The following is a 19,949-nucleotide window of genomic DNA, read 5'->3' as shown; positions in this document are numbered from 1 at the left end:
AGCTGAAGCTACTAGAGAATGGCATATATTTTATCTTATCAGTAATGCTGTAGTAGATATCACTTTGATGTCAAAAATGACTGTGATAAGAAAAAAGTCCCCTAAAAAAATTCCCAATGTGTAACCCCACCATCAACAATCAAAGCAAAGAGCTGGACCCTGCATGAACCAGGTATTTCCATTACACAGACTGATACCAGATGCTGTAAAAAGTTAACTCACTCTAGTTCACCATTGCTTGCTAAGGCAAACCTCCTCTGAGATTTTGGTATTGAAAGCATTCTGGTTTCCATTTGTAGTCTGTTTGTAGTCCAGGTAGCAGTGTTGGTGAAGGTACTTTACACTGGAAGAAGTTATACAGCAGGAAAGCAACATGGAAGTATTGAGTTTGTTTGACCAAGCTACATAAAAGCTTAAATGCCAGCAATTAAAATGGCAATTAGTCGCATACCCCAGACATGATATTGTCTGTAGGCTGAAGCAGAAGTTAGCTTTGCCCTGATTCCCTCCTTAAAAAAGTCTATGGGATTTTTCCATTGGAGTTTAGATCATATAAGAAAATAAGCTCTGTGGTAAACAAATATTTATTACACTTACACATTTTGTTCAGCAAGATAATCTTCACCAATGAACACCACTTTTAGGATTTTTTGTTGATTTTTTCAATCAACAGAGGTAAAAAGCTGCCATTTGTCTATTAACGAAGTACACTACAGTCACAACTTAACGTTGCCACCACAACAAGGCTGTAAAGCCGCCTCGACGTGACCTAAAAGCTTCAAAGTCCACAAGTGGGCTAACTACTGAGTTATTTTATGTTGTAGAAGACAATTTGAAAGTCTCTTCAGCTTGTCTTAACCACAGACTTATTTCAGACTTCTAACCAAAAACCCACTGACTCTGAGACACAGAGACCAGGAGGATCTCATACCTGGGTTTTAGGACTCATTTCTGCACCACTCTATAAAGTTTATCGTAAAAGGCGACCACTTGTTCACAAGTCATACATAAACCAATTAAAGAAATACTCCACTATTCATAAGGAGGTGGAGGATGTTAACCAGAAACTAGACTTCAGATGCGGGGATTGCACCAGGCAGAATTGCCAAGTTCACCAGGTAATTTCTAAAGTGGCATGCAACAATTTCTTTCCACTTTCAGGAATAAATAGCAAGATTCAATACCTCTGACTACTTTAGGTATATTGGGGTTTGATTAGAGTAGAGAAAAAATGGCAAAATAAAAATAAATAATGTCTTTACTTTTATGGCCCGGAATTGGTTGTAGTTTCAGTAGTTAGGCTACAAAAAAAGTAATTTAACTACTTAAATGACCATAAAAATATGAATGAGTTGAACACCTAGCAAGCTAGTGTATAATGTAAATAAACTAGTTGAATTACCTGTACTTTACTACACCAAAACACTGCCAAATAGTAGAGGAACAAGGTTGTTTGGGACAAGGAAGTTAGTTTAAGCTCTTTTAGCTATAAGAAAGCAACTGTGCCTGTGTCATCCACCATGTTCATAGTCAGCCGCACACTCTTCACTTTCAACTTCACTGTGGAAACCTTCTCACTAACCCTCACATTCTTTTCACAGGTTGGAAATCTACAGCATGTAAGTCAATTTTTGTGATATTATTTTTCCTTTACCACACTATTTTTTGTTATGTTACATACCAAAAACATAATAGTTGTTGAAGTAATGATAGTGTGGAATGGATCATGTGACTCATATAGGCATAAATGTAAATGATTTTTTTTTAGCCTTTATTTGATCGACATTTTCCAATAAATCAGTCTTTGATACATTAAAGTGAGGTACATACCGAGGTTTATAAACCATTTTAAGGTAATATTGTGTCTGTTAAAAAACAGATAATGTTTCAGCTGAGTTATATTAAATGCAAACTTATAAAAACTGAGTTGACCATTAGTTAAAAAATACAATTGCAGAAATTGTGTTGTTGGTTTGTGGTGTTTTCTGATAAATAAAACAATGTAACAGTAATTTCTCAAAATTATCACAAAGCATGTTTATTCATGTTGACCATGTGTACACTCATCACATTCAGCACTATTATAAGGCATAATCAACAAGAGCTGTCATATTATTCCTTTTTTTTACCTATGTCGTTGCATGATTTTTTTTTTCTTTTTCTCAGAGTATTGTGCTGCCTGTGTTTGCGGAGAAAAAGGCCCTAGGAGTATGTCTGACACCCCACCACAAACCACAATGTATGTGGATAGCAATACATCTACAGTTCAGCAACATCCTCATTTCTTAGTGCTGACTGTCTGCTAGCTCACTGCATCTGTCTGAACGGAAATATTTCTCTGCCTTTTGAGAATGATGGAGAGCTCTGTTTCCAAATGGTGAGTGCAGATTTTATATCAGTTTATTTCAAATCTATTGACTCTAAAGGATCAGAAAATAAAGTCCAGGATTTAATGTGCCTCTTAAATATGAAGACTTCTGCAAGAAATCTTTTCTGGCTATTATTTAAATGGATCAGTCCGAATAATTGCAGAAGGGATTGCATTCCCATCAAACATTTAAACTAATGTCTTATATATTGTGTTTAACTTTATGGCTATTATCTTTAATAAAGGATTCAACAAGAAAAGTGAGCTTAATTGTTGCTCATAGTGAATAATACCATCAAAATCCTTTTGTTCTGGTTTCAACAACAGAAACAGGCAAATAATAATAAAAAAATCGGAATATCAGCACTTCTAATGACTTATTTTAACATACAGTGTCTTGTCTGAACCAGACAGGGTTTCTGTGATATTTACTTTTGCTATATTCGTGTTTTCATTTTCTTTTTATTATTACATTAATGGTAAAAAAAAAAATTAAAAAAGAATTTTCCCAAGTTGAATCTGTGCAATTATGCAGAATGACATGATTTATCAAACACTTTATCATCACTGACTCAGATAAAAGGCACAAAGTTTTCATGTGAATCCTCAGGTAACACACATGGACATGTACATGCTACATGTATTTTTTTAAAACATGTACTTCTTTGAATGATACATGCAAAAGACCACACCATGTTGGGGTGAAATGAGATATTTGAGCTAAAGGTGTAGATTGATATTTCCATTAATTGTTTTATTCCACATGTGCATATTCCTGAATTATTATGTGTGAGAATCAATGCATTCAGTTTTAATAAATATGGAACAGAAATTATTGTTTGCATACCAGTGAAACGGACTCTTGTACATACTCTTCTGTTGAGAGACTCACCACAAACTCAGCAGCAGAGCGTGACCAACATGTGACAGGATAATAAGCATTGCACTGGAAAATTAATTTCAAAATAGAACTTGTATTAATAATGTTGTAATAAGGAAATGTTGAGTTTTCATCAGCAGTAACTTAACCTGTACAGCTGAGAGCAAACATGAAACTGTAAAGCAGATATTTGAAGCAAAAACAGGGATGCAGGAGAAAAACTAAACTAGTACTGAATGCTCAACACAAGGGACTTTTAAAAACATCTGTCTCTCTGGTCTCCTGCACGGACAGCAGTGAGTAGAGTCTCCAGACACGCTTGTTTAAGGAGAAGAACTGGTCCTCGGGGGTTGGCTTTGGATGGCAAAATGTCATTGCTTCTGCTTGAGGGCTGTTGGGTGCCCTTTTGGCCCTACTCTAGAAAATGTCCATCTGTGGCGCTGTTCAGCATTTTTAAACTGAAAATAGGAAATGCACGTTGGTGCAGCATGATTTGACTTCACATGGCCAAAATTGCCAGTGGAAGAGTTCCAAAAGAGGTTTGTTTTTTTGTTTCTTGGGGGTTGTTTTTCATTGAAAAAGTTCTAAATATCTAACTTAAATGAACTGAGATTAGTCTTGGGTGGATTTAATCAATGCTTGTGGAGTAACTTAAAAACACAGGTTTAGTAACAGTTTGTACCTTTTACCAAAAAAAAAGTTTTAAGTATGATTTCCATCTGGATTGAAATGCTGACAGTTGTAAGGGTTTCACAGTCAGCCTGGAGGTTATGTGGTTGTGGAGCTTCTCGAATCTGTCGATCGATTGCCGTAAATGTTCCTTGAAGGCTACATTAATAGAATATGTCCACAGTTTATAGAGAGGCTTGTAAAGCATGTTTAATATGGAAGGCTAAACACCAATGTGTTAACATACATCACACTCTTTTCTACAAATGTTGTGGTGCTGGCAGTTAGCCCAGCGCAGCTCTTAGTTGCAGTTGTTTCTGATGGATGCAGATCTTAATGGAGACTCCTTCCTTTGCTCTAAATAGTTACTCATTAATCACAGCTAATGAGGAACAGCCACACTACTGGTCAAGGAAGAGGCAAAGTGCTTCCTGGGTCCAATCCAGTAATGGATAGTAAAGTGCTTTAGAGGTGTAGTTAAAAGTCATTAAAGATATCAATTCTCATTCTTGTTTTGGCAGTGAAAAGACTCCCCGGACAAGAGCAAGAGGTATTTTGATTCTGTGCCTCATCATGGGAATGTTAACTATCTACAATTTGAACAGCAAAGTGTCACGGCCTTTGAACTTGTGGACTACACGCTCATGGTCAGGCAAATCCTACAACAATATGACTACTTCAGACAACACTGTAAGTATATTTAGTGTCATCTTGAAACAAAAGCAGCTGTAACAGTGACCAAGGCAAAGAAAAGGCTCTGTTTATCTGAACATAAGAAATGTCATCTTGATGAGTCATCAGCAGTAACATGTTTCTTAACACTCCTGTTACCATAAAAATCTGTTTGAGTCAAGCAATACTTACTTGTCAAATCGGATAAGTTTCATGTCAAATTTCAGCTATTTAAATTCATCCTGGAAAATGAGACTTAGAGTTGTTTAATTATGCATAAATGCTAATCAGTTGCTCTTTAGTGTACTAACCACCCAATACAGGAGATTTTCTCCTATCTTAATGTAAAGCTAATATTAGAATGGTAACCCTTTGAAACCTGAGCAAATTGGCCTGAGACTTTTTGGGGGAAAAAAAGAAGGCAATGACTAACTTTATAAGAGATGAACCAAAATATTGGTAAGAAATTTGTGAAACAAAATTTAAAAAATAACCTGTAATTTTGCAAAAACAAATAGAAAAGTAAAAGAAACCCAAACAAACAAGGTAATGACCTGAAAAAAGTACTAAAATTATTTAAGATATCGAATATTTTTTCAATAATTTAATTAAAATTTCTAGTCTTATCCTAGTGAGGTCAATCCAGGTTTCACAAGATTAAAAGACAACATAAAAACAACTCCTGTACTATTGAATTGTAACACTCAAAGGACACTAACCTCCTCTGCTTGCCCAGATCTCAATAGATGACCCTTCACCACCTTCCCCGTACTTTGTGGCATACCCTCGCCAGTACCGTTTCATATTGGACGAACCCCATCGATGTTGGCAGGAAAGCCCGTTCTTGGTTCTTATGATCCCAGTCTCACCCCACAACCGAGAGGCCCGTGACGCAATCCGCAACACGTGGGGCAAAGAAACAACAGTGCTGGGCCAAGTGGTCAGACATTACTTCCTGCTGGGACTGTCCAAAGAGGAAGATGGGACTGAAGCTTTCAAGAAACAAGTGAGTGACTCATTGTTACTGAATTCTCTTTCTCGATCCATTTAAACTGTTCATCATTTAAAAAAAAAAAAAAAACATAAACAGAAGAGGGGAAAAACATTCCAGGGGTTCATTGGGGGGAAATCCAAGCGCATTTCTGTTCTTGCTGTTTGCAAAATGAATAATCCAACATGAATGAGCTTCAGCAGATGCTTCAGAGAATGTAAAACTCACAGAGTAATCAGAGCAGAGAAAACAAAGGAGGGTGAGATGCCAGTTTATTGCTGCAGCCGTACAAAAGAGAGCTTTTGCGTTACGGGTAAGATTAAGAGCTGATTAAACTGGTGTCTGTTTATGCTGCAGCATGAGGACAATAATAAAGAGTTAGATAACTTTCTGCACTGTCTCTTAAGGCAATATACACATTAAAGCTGCACTAATCAAAATTTTTGTCCACCCAGCAGCGAATCATACAGCTGTGAGGGGTGACTTTTGGCGTCTGGATCTTACACCAAAATCATTGCAAAAACGGCGATTATTGACGACTTTGGAAAGAGATGATTCGTGCTTTTTAGTGTCTTTCAGATTTCATTTTGGTTTTTACAGCCAGTGACTTTGGTTGAGTTTTATCACTTCTCATGAAACCTGTCTGTGCAGCAGGAGGCAGCTCTTTTTGGTGTAAATGCTCTGATAATCCCACTGTACCTGATCAGACACAACTGGCAGACAACATTAGCATCTAGATAGTAAATGCTAATGAGCCAAGGAGAATAAATATTTGACTTACATTGGCCAGGTCACCAGAAACACAACCCCCAATGAATTGCTAATGTTGCTTCGTATCTGCTGGATGTTGAAATGAGCAACTGGTTGCTAGTTTGTTTCTGCTGCCTTGGTGACCAAGAAGTCAGTTCAGTGCTGCTTTAAACTCAGTGTCCAATCTTCCCTGCTGCAGGTGTTACAAGAAAGCCAAAGATATCATGACATTCTCCAGAGTGACTTCTTGGACAGCTACAACAATCTCACCATTAAAACCATGCTCATGTTCGAATGGCTCGGCTCCCATTGCCCCAAAACCTCCTACGCCATGAAGGTTGACTCAGACATGTTCCTCAATGTCCACAACCTGGTGGACATGCTTTTGAAAGCCCCCCGACATCGCTACATGACAGGGATGGTGATGAGAGGCGCCGCTGTTCATAGAGACCCTACCTCAAAATGGTTTATGCCGGTTTCTGCTTTCCCTGAGCCTACATACCCTCCATATGCCATGGGTCTGGGCTACGTGTTCTCACTGGATTTACCCGGAAAGATAGTGGCGGCATCAGCACACGTTAAAGCTGTTTACATTGAAGATGTGTATGTGGGGCTGTGTATGGGGCATTTGGGAATCCCTCTGACAGATCCTCCTCGTGGTGTTTTGTTTAGGGCATCAATACCTTCCAGGAGAAGCCACTGTTACTGGACCACTGTCATTACAACAATACTGAAGAACTCAATGAAGCTTTCAGACGTATGGCGAGTATATCAGACTTCTGACTGCGCCACACAAAAACAATGACTTTTTTACCCTCATACCTATCATCATGATGGTGCAGCAGGTATAACACCACTCTGTTTCCATCACAAGTTACTCTTTGATGATATTTTTTTATTTCTGATTAGCACCAAATGTGCACAACTGACTCTCATCACAGAAAGATCATATACAAGAGGAAGAGGTTGACCTTACACTACAGCTGCAAGGTGAGGTGAACTGAAAGATACACAACCACAAAGTTAAGACGGTTCACGCAGCCTGCTGCAGAGCCATAGTTGTACGCGTGGAACAATCTGAACTGTCAAGAGTAGCAGAAAATTCACCAGCAAACATATGGAACATGCTTGCATCACTGAGTATGACGTAAGCAAGCACAATGTCATTATTTTAAACAAAAAAATAGTTTCCATACATGATGTGCAATAAACCGCTCTGGTTTCTCATGAAGGTTTCAACTAAAAACATTTACATGCTGTACACTGACTTAGTGTTCTGTGGAGAATCTACAGTATTTCTCTTTGAAATATTTCTAGAAATAGAATACAATTAATGTTTTCAATATATTTTTAGCCAGCTGTCTAGTATATGCAAATATATCTTTGCATGTAGGCTTAAACAAAACTGACTAAAAGTGCACTCTGAATGTAAAAAGTTTTGTTGAAACTGTTTAAGAGGACATGAAATTCATTCAATTTATTGTCATTTTGGCGGCTGCAGTTTGTGGTGCTGTTGAGTTGCACTACTGAGAAGTGTTTCTAAAATGTAGTATCCCCGTTGTTAAAGATGAGTTAGCCTGAGCATTAAAACCTTCATTAAAGTAGCATTTATTGCAGGATTATGAATCAGTTGTTTTAGAGAGGTGCACCTACTAAACTGGAAACTAAGCTGATTGGCTTATAGAGTATTTGCAATTAGAAATTAAGCAATGTCGCCCTAGTTTTTGCAGTGTGTCCTGTACTGTTGGCACAAGTTGGTCCTTGTCAGTGAGTTATTTTTGCCCAATTCAGCATGTTGAATGTGGGTCAGAGACAGTGGAGCCCATCAGTGAGAGTAATCACTCCTATTTGTAGTTCAGCTCAGCGCAAAAGAAGGGAAACAGAAGTGAGTAAAGAAAACAGACTGAAACAAACTTGTTAAATTAGATGTTTTTTTGTTGTTGTTTTTACCATTGAGCTCTTTAACAAACAGTTTGTAGTTTGTGTTGTTGTTCACTGGGGCACAGTGAATATCATTTGTTCTGCCAACATTTGGTTGAGTTTTAATGTGCTAACTGACTAACTAACATATCGAATCCATCTTGTGGTCTTCTGCTTTAACTCTTTGAATGACAAATACAGAGTGCCGCCACCTGCTGGAATGGAGAGTTATTTCCTCTCACGCAGGCACAGAACGTAAATGCTAGTTTGCTATTGGTTACAATCTTTGGAATGTGTTCAAGTGCAACTTGCTGTGAGGCAAACCAACCAGGGGCGCAAATATAGACAGTGTAGGCAGGGCACTTCCACAGGGGTCCATTGGGTGAGGGGGGCCATAGAGAGTGGGCCCTCCAACAATATGTCAAGCAGAAAGCAAGCAACTGTACTAATTCAGATGATCACCTTTGTGATATGCCTGTGTTCAGAGAAGAAGAATTGAAAAGACTGCCATTTGCTATGTATTCCTTTAAAAAGGCAAACCCTTCTCCATCATATTTTTCATCATTTTTTTTAAATTAAATAATCAATAGCGATCATTGCAAAATGTCAAAATATGTTATGAAATAGATGATCATTCTACATAAGCTACAAATTAAATAAATTGATTTTTATGTTGTTTGGTATTTTTATCATATAGCCTACATATATGCAATGATGATTTCAGGGTACCATGTATGTCGGTGTTATCCATTATCAAGTCTCTATTTGATCATGTGTTGGGACGGTAAGATTCTAACTAGTTTAGGCCCATAACTAGCATACACAAGGGCTCATCATAACTGCATGCACTGAGGCCTTACACCACTGGACACAAGAGTCGGCATTGCCATGAGTTCTTAAATGTTGGTTGGCCCTAAAAAGAACAGTGTGTAGGTTCTCTCTGTAGAGCCAGTGCTGGTCTTGTCCATTTTGGGCTACTGTAGAAACATGGTAGCAACGTGGCAGGCTTCATAGAGGAGGAAGGGCTCCATATGGAGATATGAAGAGCTAATTTTAAGGTAACAAAAAACAATTCTTTATTTCAACTTATTATACACAAATGAAAACATACTTATGAAAATAATATTCCATTTCCGCCAATAGATCCCACTGAATCCTACAAACTGGACCTTAAGCTCATCATCTAACATCATGATCAGGTAAGAAAAAGTACTATACTTTGGTTATGGTATAATGAATGAAAAAAATATATATAATTGAGTTAAATTTGTTTGTGATTAAAGGTAGGATATGTTTTATGTACTGTACATGGTAAAGGCACTAACCCTGTCCAGCTTTAATTAGACCTTACAGCTGAGCATAACGTGCAAGGCACTCCTGTTTCCCAAGCTAAAAATAATAAATAATCTTTAAAAAAAAAAACAACATTCATTTATATTTTGGTTTCAGTTGCAGGATGAGAGATTAATCTGTCAATAAAATCTCAAAATTTCACAAGAGTTCACAGTGACAAAGACAAAGTATGACAAAGACAGTAACAAATACAGAGAAGTGACAAAAAATAGACCTGCATACCTTTTTAATGTTCCTTAACCCTAATGTGACCCCTCCCCCATGGGTCTGTCTCTAACTTCTATTATACATGTCAAAAGTTTCTTGCATGTGCATTATAGAATTAAACTCTATTTTTATTATTATTTATTATTATTTTGTGATAAACTTCCAAACTGACTCATCTTATCCTCTCTTCCTGAAATGTATTTTCCTCCTCTGAAAAACACGAGACTGAATTTCAGAGATGATTTTGGTTTGCAGGGGGAAAGTTCACACCTGGATCTTTCATCTTCTCGCTCTCTCTTGCATGAGAACCAATACATTTCAAAGAATGTCCTGTATGTGAACTGATAGCATGTTTAATTACATTCAAATTGTTGTTACATTAGATTCACAAGGAGATTTTTTTTTTTGCATCCTTACAGTCTTTCTGCGGTGAAAGTCTCCTCTTTTTTCTTCCGGTCCGCTTTATCAGCCGTTATCTATAGTAAGTGAGGCAGCAGCGCTGTGGCTGACTGATACAACTGTGGGCAGTTTGTACTTCAGATTTAAAACTTGTTGTGACAAAAATCTGCTCTTCTTGAGAACAGCTCAACAGGCAGAAATAACATTAGAATTCACTGTTTCCTTATCAGAATACAACAGACAATCAGATATGGTGTTTGGTGTGTGAAATTTCATGTTTTTGTGCAAATCCCCTCAAGCTCAACCTGATTATATAAACTGTAGCTCGTAGAACGGAAGGTCAGACTAATGCATGTACAGAGAGAAAGAACAAACAGAGTCGCCTCCTAAACATACACTTCTATAGAAACCACTTCCTGATATGACTGACTTCACAGAGATTTGAAATCAGCCCTGTCTTACACCTCTGTGGTTTCTGCTCTCATATCAAAGTCATGTCAGACAGCGTTTAAGTGACACGCAAACACGAGCAACAGCGCTCTCTTGTGGTCAGCTGGTGAAAAAATAAAAAAAGTGTTGTATTAAATGAGATTATGAGTGACAGATTTTGAACTCTGTCAAGCAGTAATTAAGTTTTATTCACTTTTAATAAGGAAATGCCAAAATACATGTGGCAGCAGTAGTGTGTAGTGTTTAACCCTTTGAAACTGGGATGGACAACAGGTTTTTTTGTGCTGCTTTTAGACACCTTTTACACGTTTTTAAACCTTTGAAACCAGAGCAAAAAGATTAAATTCTCTTAAAAACATGGGAAAAGGTAATGAGCATGAAACTTATAAAAAGTGACGATAACAACCTGAAAATTAAATGTTTAAAAATTGAAGAGAGAGAGGAATATTACAAGATTTTTTAAAGGGGGAAATGACCAGAAACTATATTTATTATTACTAGAATTATATATTTAAAATATTTTACAGAATTTATTAATTTTTTTTAATTATTTGCATTTTAATTTCAGGTAATTTCCTTGTTTTTGTTTGTTTATCTTTTGCTTTCCTTTTCTTGTGCCAATTTTCTTGTAATGTTTTACTGATTTGTTGGTACTTTTTGGCTCATTTCTTGTGACTTTACTCATTACCTTCCTGCCATGTTTTTGAAAGAAGTCAATTTGCTCAGGTTTCAAAGGGTTAACACACTTAAGTTTTGATCTTTCAGTTGTGGGAAAAATCCTGCATGTTTATGGACTGTTACCATGACTACCAAATACTGAATGTATATCTTAGATAACTAGGTATAAGATCCTGTTTCACGTTCCTTGACAGTGACGCTAAATATTACCTAGCGTCTGTGTTCAGGTTCATGTCATGACCATTTTGACCTTGTGACTAACTCTATACTGCATACTGAAAAAGAATCCTGTCACATGGTGTGTGTTTTTCCAATGGAAATGCATTTATGTGCCTATAAGAGTTTAAACCTCCAGTCTGGGGCTCCTTCATGAGAAAAAGGGAGATAAAGAGACAGAGACAGAGACAGAGACAGATAAAGAGATGTGCTCAGCCGGGCCGTCAGAATCACTTCAGCATGCCTCTGCAGGATCTGCATGATGTGTTGTTAACTTGGTGTGTGTGCTTCTGGTTGTGTGTTTTGAATTTTTATACTTACAGAGAACAAATATTCTCAAATGGATTAAAAAAAAAAAACTTGAGAATTACAATCTAATGTGAGGACGTGTAGCTTTAGAGGCTAAATACATTGACAGGCCCGATGCTAAATTGTTCTGCTTCTTGGGTGACCTCAGCTAACCCAGTCTGTTCCTTCACACACTTGCAATGGCTGCAACAAGCTTGTTTTGGTCTTCTCCACAACCTCTTCTAAAGTTCTACCTCTAGCCAGTCTCTGACCACTGATGGTCTCAGGCAGGGGAGGGGGTCTTGGATGACCTTATGGCAGAGTCCTGCATGGGTCTTACCCTCAAGATGCTGTTCATATAATTTTGTAAGTTAACACTTTCAAAACAATCCTTTTGGACATTTCATACATGTGAAATGTAGATATTACAATTGACAACAAAGTTAATTCAGAAAATACAATTTGAATGTATATTCTTTTGCTTTGTTTCATAATATTGAACAGCACATCACAACAGTAAATGTGCCCAATTCCTTTCTTATCCACAGATTTGTGAGGTGTTTTGTTTGTTTGTTTGTTTTTTTACCTTGACATGTTGTGACTGCTGTCTTCCTGCAGTCTTCTTCAGATAAGTCACGGGATGTCTGATTTTAAAATCAGCCATATCAGACTACCGCAAAAAAGAAGACCACATCATGGACTGGGAAAAAGCCAAAGACATTCAGTCAGAGAGCAACAAACACTGCCGCTGCATCAGAGAGGCCATTGAGATCCAGAAATGGGCCCCAAGGACAGTAAACCAGGTAAAGGGAGCAAACATGTTGTCCCACACCTGTGAAGCCATTCTCAAAAAATTGTCGGAAAACAGGAGGCATCACAACACCATGTGACTCTTCTGAGAAAGAGTGCAGGAAGACAGCAATCAAAACATGTCAAGGTAAAATAACCACATTACTACAGTGTGGATAAGAAAAGAATTGTCTTGATAAGATTCAGAGGAGACTAAATGAACCTTTTTGGACCAGTAAATGTGCCTGTTAGTAACTCAGCTGACTGAAGCGGCTCTTATTTTCTGCAAATCACCTTTTTCGTGGGTCAGCTGCCAGATACCCAACTCAATGCAGGACTCTGTCCTATGGTACTAGAAAAAACATGATAAATCGTCCTCTAGAGTGGCCTTAAAGCTGCAGCTGGTGCCCCTTTTTATTTATTTATTTTTTGCCTCTGACCTTCAGACAGTCTGAGTCCACCACTGTCTCTGACCATTTGTGTCTTTTACAACCACTCTTCACAGATCTCTTCAAGGAGAGATGGATCTAAAGTCTGAGTGTCTGGTTGAGGAGGACAAACAACTGGACATGACAAGGTTTTTATGGGATGGGCCTTTTTGGTCTGAGAGTCATCTCCAGTTAGCTAAGTCTTAACTTAAGCTCAGTGTTAGCATCCACTATTGAACTGATGATCTAGTCATTCATTGCAAGTCTTGTAAGAGTCAAGTAACTCAGCATGCTGGAACAATTTAGCTACCTGGTGTTAGAACGCGGGGTAGCATAAGCCAAGGAAACCCATTAACCCCTTAAATTTTTAAAGGTGAAATTCAGGGGGAGGATACACAAATTATTTTTTCCCATACGTTAACATTGGGAGATAAAATCAGTAGGCCTCTGTGTAATAAGTGCCATATATCCAGTAAATGTAATAATAATAATAATAATAACAACAACAACAACAACAACAACAACAACAACAACAACCAATTTTACAAAGTGCTTTACACATAAAATCACAATAAAACACAGAAAAAAAATAACAAGCAAAAATACAACACAAAAGACAAATATAAAAGCTATAGTTGAGTTTAAAATCAAACAGAGCAGTGCAAGACTTGAGTGCAATATAAGGAGTAAGGTACAGTATAATAATAATAGGTACAGTATAATAATAATAATAATCCTATATATATTATAGGAATGCCTTTCAATAACAATAATGCTTCAAAAGCAGCATTCAGTCTGCAACAGTCTGCCATATTCATATTGTTATTTCACTTTAATTTTTTAATTTGATATTTGTACATATGTACACGATAAGAAAGTGTTGTCTGGTTTTGACAAATGTATGTCATGTATAATATTTTCAGATTTAGGAGTCCATAATAAATGCAAAGCTGAGATGATGAGGCTTCAGCTCAGCAAATCCATATTTTGAAATCATTCTAGGATTTCAGAAAATATATCCACTCATTTATAGTTATAGTGTTTCCCTTGGCTTGCAAAATAAGAAATCCCCCTCTCTTTGATTCTGAAGAACTGAAACTTATATTTGACTCTTATCACCGCTGTATACACTGCTGTTTATTCCTGAATGTATGTGTGTGTGCATGAATGCAAGTGCTCTCAGGAAATGGTTCAGATAAGTGGAATGTCACCTTCTTCAGAATACTTTAAATCTCTGCAAATACACAGAAACACACATACTCTCTCATACACACACACGGAAAGAAAGGAGTGATGGAGACAGACAGACAAACGGCCTCTATCACTCTGGAATTTTTTTATTCAATTGTTTCTCAATGTTGTCTTGTTTAGGTTGGATACAAATCCAGAAATGTCTGTTTTAGTGTGTGTGTGTGTGTGTGTGTGTGTGTGTGTGTGTGTGTGTAGGCAGCTGACCCTGGTGTGAACAGAGCCACTGTGTGAGACCACAGAGAGACCATTCTTCACTGTGACACAAACACACACTCTCTCTCGCTCTCTCTCTCTCTCTCATACACACACGCACACACACACACACACACGCATACACACTACACACTTGCAGCCATCCTCTCACCCCCCTCTCTCACTCTTAATTCGTCACATTCACTTATGCACACAAACACACATACAGAGGGAGCAAGAGAGTCATTTGCCATCGCTTCTCATTGTCCTACACTCACACTAATGCACACACACACACACACACACACACACACACACACACACAGTGACTTCGTCCCACCACATAATGACCCTTATTTCACCATGCTGACTGTGACTCACTGGTTCGGTCAGGAGACTGGAATGTCAAGCTCGATCACTTCAATGTATTTCACATTTAGAAAATTAAGTACACAGGTAAACTAAAAATAGACTGTAAAGTAATTGAGCTGGACGGGCTACATCACCTCAATTAGATTTTTTCAAGTGTTTTGCTGACAATGACCATTGTTTTCTCACATTAAATATCATTTCTGGTTCATTGCAATTTGTGACAGCAACAAACGTACATGAGTCAACCCTGTTACAACATATTCCTTTGACTGACATATGTTAAGGTTTACGTGGTACTATCATCACTGGGTGTGCTTATAGTCTTAAAGTAGCAGTGTGTAGGATTTAGGTGGATCTATTGGCAGATAAGAGATATAAAATTAGGATTTCATTAGTGTATAATTATCTGAAACCGAGGATTGTTGTGTTTTCTTTACCCTTGAATGAGCTCTTTATATCCAGATTTTACAAAAATAAACCCTCCATTGATCAAAAATGAATTTTAAAGAAACACAACTGAACTTGTTTGCGGGTCAAGGTGTCCTGTAAACAGTTTATAATGGTGGTTTGTGGTAGAATAGCTTCTTGGGCCGCAGTGGATTATTTCGCTACAGTACCACTAGTGCCCACTGTAAAAAATTGGAAGCAAGGCTGGGCCTGATCTAAGCCCCAAGGGAGTGCATGGGACTTTAAAGCTAATTTTGGTGGTGACCAAACAGTGGAATTCAACTCCAGAGTCCATTGTGTGATGCCACTGAGCCCGACAAACTCTATCCCATTGACTTAAATGTCATAAAAGATGTCTATAAATCAGTGGATACATTCTTTTGAGTGTCATAACCCCCACGACATGACATTGCAAATGATTTGCAATCTGTGACCTCATCTCTAGATGACAATAAATTCTACACACTGGCCCTTTAAATTACACAATCCAGTTAACAATGACATTAACTAGCTCAAATTAGCAAATGCTAAATCTCAGGACCAAAATGCAGCAGAACCTGTGTTTTTATCAACTAGTGCAGTAAAGTTAATTATTTATGGGTAAAATAATGAGTAAGTCATGAAGCAATGTGGTAATTTTACTTGAATTTGCAGGGTAATTTGGATCACAGTGGTAATGAGTATTGTGTGATGAGCAGTTATTCCAACAAAATGGTCCCACAAAAACATAGCCTAGCTGTAAGTGAAGTAGTCAGCACATGAAGATGGTCAAATGTAACACATATGGTGGGGGCTACTTACTGGAGTAAGCTAATGAAGTAAAATGAATGACTTACAACATGAAGGCATTGGCAGATTACTAGACTAATGGGCCCCTGTACACAAAAGGCCCCACCACCTCTACTACACAGGAGCAACACCTTGTGGTGTTTTTGCCTCTTATTTGTGTGGGGTTTGTGTCCCTCTCTAGTTGTCATGCATGTATTGGTTTTGTCTCTGTTTTGTTTTCATTTTGTGTCCCCTACTGGTTGTTTTGAGTCTCTTTGGGGTCAATGTGTGTCTCTGAGGTAATTGTGTGTCTTTTTTTTTTTTTGGTCAGTATCACTTTGTGGTCATTTTGCCTGTTTTTGAGGTTATTTTGTGATTTTTGTGACTTTTTAGTTCCTTTGCATCCCTTTGTGGTAATTTTCAGCTTTTCCCTGGTCAGCGCATATTAATTTGAGTGACAATTTGCAGGTGCAGAGGTGAAGCCTCTGGGGAGCCCAGGCACTTTGTGCCCCTGGGCCTGTGTCTGGTAGGCCCATTCAGTAATCCATCCTTTCATAATGGGGATACTGGAATAGCTATGAGACAATCACCTGCAAAATGTCCACTAAGGGCTCTGGGTAAGCTATTAAGTGATAATGGATGCCAGGGCAGTGTGTTTAGTGTAGTTAGTTACTGTAAGAGAAATGTGTACTAATGTGTGTGCAGTTTTCTGTCAGTTAATTTCAGTCTTAAATAATCATTGGCTGGCCTGGGAACACCTCGGGATCCCCCCGGGAAGAGCTGGACGAAGTGGCTGGGGAGAGGGAAGTCTGGGCTTTCCTGCTTAGGCAGCTGTCCCGCGACCAGACCTCGTCTAAGTGGAGAAGAAGGTGAAGGTGAATAATCATTTTTTAATTATATTAATATTCTTTAATATTATTTACTTACCACTGACTTTCATGGCATGGCTTCCTTCAGTGATATTTAGGGTAGAGTGATGACTGTGTTCTGAGTGAGAACTGAACTTTCCCCCCACAAAAGCACACATTTGTGGAGTTACATGTAGAAAGATTGCATAAATTCTAAATTTGTTCAATTTTTTTCAGTTAGCTGCTTATGGAGGGTATCTCTAGGGGGTAAGTGAAGCAAGAGTTCTTCCTTATCGTTTTTCTGGAGTCTTTGGATGTCAAGTTATCTGAGTGGCTTTAGGGGGAAAAAAATCAATTCTCATGAGCAAAACTCAAAAGTGTCAAGTAAAATGAAGTTAGGGTAAAAAGAGACATGCAAATTTCACAGTTAAGCATATATGTTTAATTGTAATTTTTAAGCATGAGGCAAAACAAAAACTAAGAAACAAATGAATAATGTGCGTTACAAAAACCCTCATTCAACGGAAACGGAAGCGAAACTTTCACAAGTCTAACCAACTTCCAAACCATGGATGTACTATAGTGAAGTTTCGAACACGCATTTAAAAACATATATTTATAGACAAATAACATTCAAAACCAGGCGTTATAGATGATAATGCATTACTATGTTTTGTAAAAAAAAAAAAAAAGAAAAAAAAGTTGTCTCATCTCGTCTCTTCGATAAAATAGAAATACAACCGCAAATCTTCAATATTGCACTGACCCGGTAGTAGAGGCCATTATTTTGAAAGGTGTTTCCGGAAGTGGTGTGTTTGAAGCTAACTCGCTTCACGCTGCTAGCCAAACTTCAGAATGAACCCGACAACAGACAAACCCGCTAGTTTGTAGAGGAGAAACTGTAACCGTCCATGTCTCGTCAACAAATATCAACACGCTGACAAACTAATTGACAGCAATGTCGAGAGAAAACACCACTCGAAGTTTGGACAGTATAGACCTCGCTGCTTTAAGAGTAAGTTGAAAAATGTTGTCTTGGCGTTTTAATGAATTGTTTGAGTAAACATTGGAGGATGTGGTGGGTGTTGCTTCAAACTTAACGGTTACGTTAAGTTTCAAGCAGCAACTTAACGTAACTTGAACGGTTTTGTTTTCTGTTGTCTAACGGTCGGCTCTCGCTTTATGTACTTTAAAAGAAACATTTATCGTCTCCTAACTGCGTGTAATGTGTAGAGAGCCTTATACCCTGTAACGTAAAGCTTTCTGTCTGCTCTGTGTCCTGTTTGGTGTAACTTTACAAGCTACAGTGTTTACACACAGGCTTTTGCTTTGGCTGCCCTGCTGAAAAGTTGACATGCAACAAGTGAAAGTCCAACAAAAGGAACTTTGTATTGACAGAAAACTTAGAAAATGCATTGTAGTTAGTGGCACTTTATTGTTTTAACCCAGTTCCCACAATTCTCACACTTAATAGCTAGTGTACTGTGATTTCATGCTAGTTTATGGAAAATGTCTTTGTCTACTTTTGTTGGTTATTAACACTACATTTATCATACATTCTTATAATATTACTAATCCTGTAGGAAATTACAATGTGCCTGGCTGACTTAAGTATGTTTGTTGTCATGTTAAGTGATTTTAGATGACATAGTCTTTGGGTTATAATATTTCTATATTCAGTGAAGCAAAGACCAATTAAATGACATTTTCAGTGATTTTCAAGCTGTAATTTTATTCCTTGTAGCTCACAGTGTTATCCACATTTGCAGTCCCACTTCCTCAGTCTCCATCCCAGCATAACATTGCATTGTTCTTCTCTATTTGCACACAGTCCTGAGTATATACACAGTTTTGCTTGGCATGAACCCGTTGCATTAAAACTTTGTTGAAATTGACCATTTTCTATACCCTGCGTCCTCTACTGGTGGTCCATGACCCCTAGGGGGTCCTCAGAGTTACTTCAACATATCAGAAGAATAGACAAATCAGTCTATTCATTAAAAAATAAAAACATGTTATTTACTGATTGATGTTAGGCTAACTGTTGCTGTGAATTCTTGTGCAGTCATGTTAACCAGTTAATACTAAATCACCGTGCAGCACTTGTTAGGTAACAGTTACGAACTATTGACACATATTGGCCAATTACTGTATTATTATACTACAGATACTCCTGTGAGCCACAATGGATTTCATAACTTTTTGTGCAAGACTGTGAAATACTTTCCACATCAGAAATGAACATGATATATAGATATATGAATCTGGCAATAACTTTTACTTTAATAGCTTAGTATTGTATGCATCATAAATAATTACATTTTGATATGGCATTTTGGGACACCCTACACAACGTGGTAGGCACAGTTAATTATGTAACCCAGTAACACATGTAGTAGCACTGTCTATCTTTCAGTGAATCAGTCCTTGGCCTGACAAATGTTGAAGACGTGTGTTCTGTACTGTCAGTTGTACACTGTTATTTTTGCCTGTAGTTCTGTCTGCTCAACTTTGTTCTCTGTTTTTGACTCAGCTCTTCTACCATTACGCATAGCATCACTACTCCTCAGTCCTGTTTTCTTTGTCTTAACCAAGTTATCTTTTTTGTCTAGGATCCAGCAGGTATCTTTGAGTTGGTGGAGGTGGTTGGCAATGGAACGTACGGTCAGGTGTACAAGGTGAGTACTCCCATCGTGATGCTTTTCTGTCCATTTTTACCATTTTACTTGGTGTTAGTTGCATGCATGGAAGAACATTAACACTGCTGCAAACTGTGACAATCATACAAACATTTGCACCTTGTTATGTTTCAATTTAAACATTGTTTACATGGTAGTCAGTCAAAAATGTATCAAAGGCTGCACACGGAAATCCTCCAGCAGTCTTGACATCTGCAGACACAGTTTATTACACTAACACGTCACTTCTGGTAAATCATTCTTTAGCTACTTTACTTCTAGTTAGTTAAAAGGAAAAAGAAGAGATTCTCAGCTGACTGAAATATCCTGTAGGT

The 19,949-nt window shown here is 37.8% G+C and overlaps 2 protein-coding genes across 3 annotated transcripts in view; both read left to right on the top strand.

Annotated features, from left to right (window-relative positions):
* The first annotated feature begins 4,537 nt into the window (after positions 1–4,537).
* On the top strand, positions 4,538–7,135 carry LOC121948453 (beta-1,3-galactosyltransferase 2-like). The gene is made up of 3 exons (XM_042493849.1): positions 4,538–4,607; positions 5,326–5,595; positions 6,530–7,135. Exons 1-3 carry the CDS (start codon positions 4,587–4,589, stop codon positions 7,133–7,135), a joined length of 897 nt encoding a protein of 298 aa, XP_042349783.1. The 5' UTR covers positions 4,538–4,586.
* A 10,676-nt stretch (positions 7,136–17,811) lies between these two features.
* The window catches only part of si:zfos-2326c3.2 (misshapen-like kinase 1), an 86,674-nt gene continuing 84,536 nt past the window's right edge, over positions 17,812–19,949 (top strand). For both annotated transcript variants that reach the window (XM_042493012.1, XM_042493011.1), the window contains exons 1-2: positions 17,812–17,951; positions 19,549–19,614. In XM_042493012.1, coding sequence (XP_042348946.1) covers positions 17,895–17,951; positions 19,549–19,614 — 123 coding nt within the window. In that variant the 5' untranslated portion in view covers positions 17,812–17,894. The remainder of the gene's footprint in view (positions 17,952–19,548; positions 19,615–19,949) is intronic.

The sequence above is a fragment of the Plectropomus leopardus genome, chromosome 9, assembly GCF_008729295.1.
Source record: "Plectropomus leopardus isolate mb chromosome 9, YSFRI_Pleo_2.0, whole genome shotgun sequence".
NCBI lineage: Eukaryota > Metazoa > Chordata > Actinopteri > Perciformes > Serranidae > Plectropomus > Plectropomus leopardus.
The sequence above is the reverse complement of the archived record's forward strand: the minus strand, read 5'-3'. Positions and strand labels throughout refer to the sequence as shown.